The sequence below is a fragment of the Phaethon lepturus genome, unplaced genomic scaffold (assembly GCF_000687285.1).
Source record: "Phaethon lepturus isolate BGI_N335 unplaced genomic scaffold, ASM68728v1 scaffold45793, whole genome shotgun sequence".
In the NCBI taxonomy this organism is placed as follows: domain Eukaryota; kingdom Metazoa; phylum Chordata; class Aves; order Phaethontiformes; family Phaethontidae; genus Phaethon; species Phaethon lepturus.
In genome coordinates this window covers 23069-31073 of record NW_010527843.1, presented here as the reverse complement: position 1 = coordinate 31073, position 8005 = coordinate 23069, and the positions used below count along the sequence as shown (strand labels likewise).

The window sequence follows — 8005 nt, the reverse complement described above, 5'->3', positions numbered from 1 at the left end:
GACGGCCGCGTGCCGCTGCCACCGGGCCTGCCTTCCCACCTGCTTCGATGGGAGAATGTTTCTCAGGCTGGCCCAGCCTCTGGAAGGGAGTGTGTGTGCTGCGTGAGCTACGAGATTGCCAGTTGCATTTATTTAGATCAGGTTTTCTGAGCTGAAACGAGCCCATTAGATTTTTGGATGTTCAGACAATCTGGACACACCCATGATTATTCTTTGGCATCTCTGCCCTTGTTGAAAATGCATATTTTTAAGTTTTCCATATTCCCCATGCCTGGTTCACAGCTGGCCGTGCCTGCGTAAACATACATGATCGTGCTGGTTCAGATGGACTGATTTTCCTAACTTTCCCATTGCTAAACTGTGAATCCAAATGAAACTTTGTGGGATGAAATGCATCCCACACGGATCCAGAGTAGGGTGCGTTCTGCTTGGCCCTTCCCTGTTTAAAATCTCGGTGTGTGTGACCAGAGCACGTCTCGGCTGTGCCAGCCGTGCCCCCGGTCGGTAGGAACCCTCAGCGCAGCATCTGCCGGGGGGGCACGGGCCGCACTGGGCTCCGCTGACCGAGGCGGCTGTGGCTGTCCCCCAACCAGCTGGCCTCCTTGTTTCTACCCCTCCCCGTTCCTCCATCTGGAGGCCGTGTGAGAGGAGCTGTGCGAGATGCCGGGGACTTCATTGAGCTGGGACGCACGAAGAGGCAGAAGCTGTAAAGCCGCTTGCTGAGCACTAGCAGTGAAAGCAGCCGGGTTGCCTGGATGGCAAAGGCCACATCAGCAGCTGATTTGGGCTGAGTGGTTTGATGTTTTAGGGCCATTTAGATTCAAGGACTGAGCCTGGTAGCACAGATGAGCTTCTCGTCAGGTCTTCTCTGCCGATTGAACTTAAGGGAGGCTGTTGCTTGAACCTGGAGACCACCCCTCTTTGGGCAGGTGGGCTCCTGAGGCTCCTGGATCAGCAGGAGCAGGAAAGGATTGCTCACGTGAGACGAATAAAACCCTGGGCTGCGATTCAGTGATGAGACAGGATCATTTGTAGGGGCAGGTTTTCTGCCAGCCAGCGCAGCGTAAAGCTCAGGCGTGGGACCGGGTCTGCCCCGTCTTCCTGCAGCCACTGCAAACCCCACGCCGTGGGCTCAGGGCTCACTCGCTCTTGGCTGGTCTGGGCTAGTGGCAGGTCCCACAGGTGGGATTGTGGTATCGCTGTGTGGAGGTGCCGTCACCAGGCTGGCTGTGCCAGCAGAGCCCCGCGTGTCCCCTCAGCCTCCCAGAGCGAGGGAAAGCCCTTGCCCTCCCAGCTGGCAGGTTGGCATTGGTGTAGGGCTTGTCTGGGGCTTGTTTCTGGTACTTTAGGCTCTGAGGAGCCCGGGAAGATGCTCCACTGGTGGTGTTAGTCTGCTCTGATGAACATGATGAGGAACACTATAAAAATAATTGGTTGAAATGAGCCTCCTGGAGCTGCGCTGGGGTGATGATGGGGCACAGGGGTCCAGCGGGGATCTCTGTGCCTGGGGAGGTGGTGGCAGGAGGCAAAATTCTTGCTTTTCCATTTGCTAGTGAAGCTGCTGATGCTCTGGTTCAAGGTACAAACTCAAGCAAGAAAACCCATGTTGACATAGCCCATCTGTGCAAGGGCTCTGCTGGCCCGCTGGCTTCCTCCCTGCCCGGCTCCTGCTCAGCTCCCAGTCAGCGCAGATTTGTTCTCCTGGTTTGCGAATGGTTCGAATGTCTTCCCAATTGCTTCCCTCCATCTGCCTGCTTCCAATGCTTCCCCAGCCCTGGCCTCTGGTTATTCTTCTCCGCTTCCTGCGACGGAGCCTGTGTCACGCTGCCCAGCCTGCCTGCGTTTCTCTTCTCAGCATTGTCTCCCCGACGACTCTTGGACCCGGGCCGATTCTCACAGAGCAATTCAAGGTTTGCTGTGTCTCAGCACCTGATCCTGCTCCCCCTTCTCCTCCAAAATAAAGCAGTTGCGTCTTCCACCGCCATTCAGGTCAATAAAAGTGTTTTCCTTGTCCATGTGTAGGAACTGCAGGACAAAAGGGGGGGATATGGCTTGCCTGGAGCTGCAGGGTTAGACCATGGGAAAGAGGGAGCTTGAACCTTCTCCCCTCAGCTCCTGGTCCAGTGCTTAGAGCAGTGCTTAATAACATGACCTCCACTTGAAGGGCTTAGAGAGCTGTGCTGGCAAACACTGCCTTTGGTTTGTTCAGTTGTCCTCAAAATAAACTCTGGCATTTCACCTCTCTGGTATGTTGCCCTGTGTCGCCTCGACAAGGAGAAGATGAGCTTGTCAGGGAGGTGAAGCATCTCTTGTTCCTCATAACCCCTGGCTGCTTGAAATTTTAATCTGTTTATCTGAGCAGCCTCATCCGCCCTGAAGGTGAGCTGGGGCTGGCACCAAGCCCCCCCAGAAAGGTGAGGGGGAAGAGGACCTGCATCCCCAAGGAGGTGGGGAAGGTCCCACCCAGTGGGTGCTGCCCACCCTGTGTGGGGGCAGAGGGGGCTGGGCAGGTGGGCTGGGGGCCCGTCAGGACTCTGTGCACATCCCTGGGAGAGAAACAGCATCAATCTGGTGAATGTAATTGACCTCTTTATTGACATAGTTTCCCATCAAATTGCTCAAAATCAAGAGAGCAATGAACCACTGACCAATGGGGGGGGGCGGGAAGTGTAAAAAAACTCCCAAAAATTAAAGGCCTCCCCATATCTCATTTGCTAAAGAAAATGCTGCTTGATTTTTTTTTTTCCTGGCCACGTCAGCTCCCAGCTATGACAGCTATCTCATCCTGTTGGCAAGGCTGTGTCTCTGGAGCAGCCCTCGCCCCAAAATGCAATGGGATGAGATGTAAACAGAGAGGAAGCCGGAGCTGAAGCTGGCTGCTCGGGGTGGGCGTCCAGGTACGGGGCCAGGCATGACTGCTGGGGGTGTCCGTGGGCCCGGCGATGGGGACGGTCCCTCTGAGATGGTTGCTGCAGGCAGGGTGCAGGATCTGGCCCCAGGGCTTGGGTGATCCTTCGTGCTGGGGGTGCTTGGGGAATGTGTCCTGGGAAGCACCGAAACCTCTGCGTCCCCGTGTGGGGCAAAGGAGCAGCTTTGCCGTGCGGGGAAGTAAAACCCAACGTTTTTGTCTGCTATGCCTTACCTGGTGGGCTTTGCTCAGCGAGATGCAGACTTGACTTCAATTCCTCTCTCTTTGTTTCCCCAGATCATGATTGAGTTCTGCCCAGGCGGGGCGGTGGATGCCACCATGCTGGGTGAGTGCAGCGCGCGGTGCCGGGCTCTTCTCTGTGCTCGGGGCGATGCCTGCAAGGCGTTTCCAGCCTTCTGGGACGCTTTCAGGGGCACCCTTTGGACAGACGGCAGATGTGGGTGCCTCAGCTTCTCCAGCTACCGCTTCTCTCCCATGTGTTTGCCTGTTTTCATACTCGGAGCAGAAGGTGTGGCAGCTCTGGGGCGTTTCTTGAGCTACTTTGATGCCCTTTTGTGATTTAAATGCTGCTGGGATCAGCAGATCACAAGGCATGGGGAGAAGGGAGAGTCTGGCTGCCGGGGAAAGATGCCTTTAAATATTTATCTGCCAGAGGCACTGGGTGTTTGGGATCTTGTTCCCACAGCTTCCTGGGAAGGGCAGCGGGGCTGAGATGTTCAATCTGGGTGCTTGTTGTGGTGAATCTCCCAGGATCTTCTTGCTGACTTCTCCTTATGATATCAGTCATCTGGTAAAGCAGCAGAGCATCCGAATAAACTGCAGTTTGCAGTAATTCCAGGAATCTTCCCATTTTTAACTCCTCCCTTCCACATAGAGCTGTTGGGACCGGGAGTGTGTGGGTGTTCCCTAGAACAGCCCTGGCTGGTGCCACAGCCCCTCTGTGCCAGGGCTGTACGGACCCCGGGGCGGGTGGCATCCCCTCTGCACGGCGAACGCAGTGCTCTGATGTCCTCTTGCCTGGAGCCCCTGGGACAGAGCAGCATCTCCCCGGGGGTTACTTCCTTTTTGGCCCTGATATTTCCAAAGGCCTTGCTCTATTTTTATTTCCAGGAAAAGTACGGACCCAAATTTGTCATCTTTGATCCAGCCCCTAAAACTTGTGCCCCCTTTAGGGACCTTCTTTAAGGCAGGTCCAAATCACTGCATGAAAAAGGACCTTTTCTGAAGTGCTGGAGGAAATGGTGCCTTCCCTGGGGAAAACCCCAACAGGGGTGCCCTGTCTCTTGGGACACAAAAATCCCCCGAGCGTTCGTGGGGCTGTGTCCATGGCAGTCAGTCTCCGGAGGACTTGGGAAAGGGAAGTATAGAAAATGGTGAGCTATAGTGCTATCACCCCCCAAATGAGGGCCAGGAGAAGCTGCGAGTCGGAGGTCAGGAATGCTCCCCAGCGTTAGTAAATTCAGCGTCGCTGAACGCTGCCTGCTCCACCTTCCCAACCCCACCAGCAACTGGCTTTTGCCTTTGAAAACTTTCATACAAAACCTGTGGCCCGCTGCACCTCACTTCTGCCAGATGCTCCAGGGAGAGTGAAAAATCATCAGCTTCCCCCGGAGCAAGGGAGGTCCTGATGAGAAAAAGGAGGAACGAAGTGGTTGAGCCAGCATCCCCCAGCCTGTGGTTAAGATCCTAGCTCTGAACAAGCATCTGTGCCAGCTGCTGGGGTCCATCCATTAGCCCCCGTCCTGGCCGTGCGGTTTGGGCAGTTGGAGTTGTCTAAGGCTTGGTCTGCTCTGCTGGAGGAGGGATGTGCACTGCAAAGGGCTTGCGGAGGCATGGAGGGAAGCTGGGACGATGCTAACCATCGGGAATTTTGATGGTTTGCAGAGCTGTCACCTTGGAAAGTGGTCTCGGATGATGAAGGTGGCTGGGCAGAGCTCAGCAGGGAGGTCACGCCAGTGGTTGCATGTCCCTGCAAGCTTCGGAAGTAGGGACAGGCAGCGGGGTATGAACGGGTGTGCTGGTACCTGGTGCTACCTGAAAAACCAGCTCAGAGCAGTGGGTAGGGATAACGCCGGTGAGCATTTTATTGCTTGTTGCTTTGGGAAGTGGCGTGTCCCTCAGGATGTGCAGGGGGGTACGCTGCGTCGCTGCGGCAGGGGTAGCTCCCTGGGGGATGAGAGCACGGCTGCGTACGGCGTGCTGAGTGCTCGCGCCTGTGTCTGACCCTGCTGCTGCCCGCAGCCGAATTCGGCTCCCTTCTCTCTGCAGCCTTGTCCTCACACTGGGCAAGACCCAGCTTGTCTGCGGGGACTCATTTCCCAAATCATCAGGGAACTTGCAGTTCAGACCCCGTCACAGGCATGCTGGCCCCCGCTCCTCGTCCCCCTCATCCGCTATTCCTGGGCCAGACGCCTCAGCCGTGCATCCCCGGGAGGGAGCTATAAACCAGCAGCTCCAAGCAGGCGGGCATTGCGCTACGAGTGCCGGCTTAGGGAATAAATTACCTTAACAAGCTGATTTGCATTGGTCTCCCACTGCTTTGACACATGGACAGTGGTTTTTAAATGGTCTGCTGGGCAGCCTGTGCCTTCCTGTTGCTGAGGTGGGGCATCGCTTGAATCCCTGTCCTGTTTAACGGCGCTCTCCCTCCCTGCAGAGCTGGACCGGGGCCTGACCGAACCCCAGATTCAAGTGATTTGCCGCCAGATGTTGGAAGCCCTCCATTATCTCCACAGCAAAAAGATCATCCACCGTGACCTGAAGGCAGGCAACGTGCTCCTCACCCAGGATGGGGACATCAAGCTCGGTGAGCCGCCCGGCACAGGAGCGTGGCAGGCGCTCGCTCGGCCGAGCTCGTTGGGAGACGGTGCTACGCTAATGAGAGCCACGTGTTGCTGGGAGCTGGATTGTAGCGTTCGGCCGTGCCTGAGCATGGGGGGATCGAGGGATGCTCTCCGCCTTCTGCGCTGCCTACGGGCCGTCCGCTGCCTGGCTGATGAGCTCAGGCGGGAGAAGGTGGGGGAGAACTTTGTATTGTTTCGTGGGAGGCCAGATCTACCGTGGAGCTGTGTGCTGTGCCCCCAGCCAGGCACCAAGGCTTCCTGAGCTGCAGCCATGCTCAGACCCTTGATGGGCTTTTGTGAATTTGTTTAATCCCTCTTTGAACTTGATTTTTATGCTTTTTGGCCTGCTGAGCATCCTGTGCAGGGTGCCAGTTGGCAGCGCTGGGAGCTGGAAAGATTTGTCTTATCTCCAGAGCAGGTCTGGTGGTGACAGGGCGAGTTTTGCCAAAGGGTTGCTTTGCCAGCTCACTATGGGCTTAAGTTAAATTGGCATCCAGCTGCCTGCTGAGGGATGAGAAGGTAGCTTTGTTGGGACTGGTCGGAAAGGTGCAGTTCTCCTTCTGGACTCTGATGAAGCTGTGGAGTGTTCTTGGGATGTGTCTGTGGGTGCTGATGGAGACCAGCCAGCCTGGGAAGATAGAAACTTTCCTGTGACCATGGGCTGTGCTCCACTGTAAAAAAACACTCTCCTGGCTTGGGCCAGAGGTGACCCACAGTCAGTGACACCCTGAACCCGGGGTGCAGATGGATAACAGCTCCTCCAGAGGTCATCAGGGCCATCTCAGAGAGCAAGCTGACCTGGAGTGAGCTTGGTATGCTCTGCAGGTCTTACCAATTTGATTTGGGTCAGGTTGGCTTCAGCAGCTCTCTATAGAAGGGACAAAATCGGGAAAAGGCATCATGCGGCGGCTGCTGTGCATGGGGCTGAAGGGAAGAGAAAGAATGTAACAGCACTTTGGTTCTTCTGGTGTAAAATGAGACTTACAGCTATGAAATAGCAGTCCTGGAAGTAATCTGCCACGGAGCTGCTTTTGTTTGTGGAAAAGATACCGACTTCCCTCAAGATGTGTAGGGTTTGGGTTACAGTAGGGGTGGCTTGTGATGCCCCTGTCTTATGGGAGGGAAAGATCCCTGGTGGTTATGTACCCAAAAAGCAAATTTAATTTCTGATGCTCAGTTTAGAGGAAACAGCACGTTGTATCATGTTCTTGCCTCAAATGTGTGTTTTGCTTTTAAATCTGCGTTTCAGCCAAGTGTGTTAATTCAGAAGGGTCTTTCAGTTTTCCTATGGCATCTAATGTTACTGCTCTTTGCAGCTGACTTTGGAGTGTCCGCCAAAAACATGAAAACCTTGCAGAAGCGAGACTCCTTCATTGGGACCCCTTACTGGTGAGTGACCTGCTTGCTAAGAAATCTTGTCTTCAGCTCTTCTGAAACCAGGCTTGCTCAGAAAGGGGGAGCTGATGGCCTTTGGGATGTGTTGAACCATAGTGCCTTACCAAACATGGGTGGGAGGATTTTAACAAGGAGTCTTGTCTAGTGTCCACACGTGCAAGGGTTTCCCTTGCCTAAAAGGAGCTGTGAGCAGCCTCGGTGGTGCAGGAGCATTGCCCAGTGTCACAGTGCCCTGAGCTGGCCAAGGGGTCACCGTGCTCTAGGCTTGGAGGAGCGAGGGGCACACGTGTGCTCGCGTGTGTGCGCTCCCCACTCCCCCCACCCCGGGGGGTGGAGTGGGCTTTGAAGCGACTCCAAGCACATGGGAACGACTCCTCGCTCCAGAAACGCAATCTCTAAATCACCCGACTTGCTGAAGGAACGGAATCGGCAAGGATTAATTTATTGTCTGAAGCAACATCCGCGCCAGATGTCAATGGCCTGGGGGTTTCCATGGGCTGTCTCGGCTGGTCTGCGGAAGAGGGAGGGGGCTGGACCCCTTAGAAAAGATGCTGCTGCTTCTGAAACCCAGAGCTAGGAGGAAAGGCTGTTTTTTATGCGATGCTGTGGATTACTTAAAGCATTTAATTGCTGCTGCAAGGCTCACGTTGTGTGGCAGTGGTGTAATCCCTCCCCATCCCTGCTCCTTGTTCTGCCCCTTGCAGGATGGCCCCGGAGGTGGTGATGTGCGAGACCATGAAGGACACTCCGTACGACTACAAGGCAGACATCTGGTCCCTGGGAATCACGCTGATCGAAATGGCCCAGATCGAGCCGCCTCATCACGAGCTCAACCCCA

General features: G+C 55.2%; 1 protein-coding gene across 1 annotated transcript in view; it reads left to right on the top strand.

Moving 5' to 3' along the window:
* Nucleotides 1-3205: 3205 nt before the first annotated feature.
* Nucleotides 3206-8005, top strand: part of STK10 (serine/threonine kinase 10) — a gene marked incomplete at its 5' end in the record, with an annotated part of 18647 nt that continues 13847 nt past the window's right edge. Inside the window, 5 exon segments of the mRNA XM_010283491.1 lie at nt 3206-3254; nt 5586-5735; nt 7089-7161; nt 7872-8002; nt 8005. The exon segment at nt 8005 is cut by the window's right edge and continues 51 nt beyond it. Of these exon segments, the coding sequence (XP_010281793.1) occupies nt 3206-3254; nt 5586-5735; nt 7089-7161; nt 7872-8002; nt 8005 (404 nt within the window).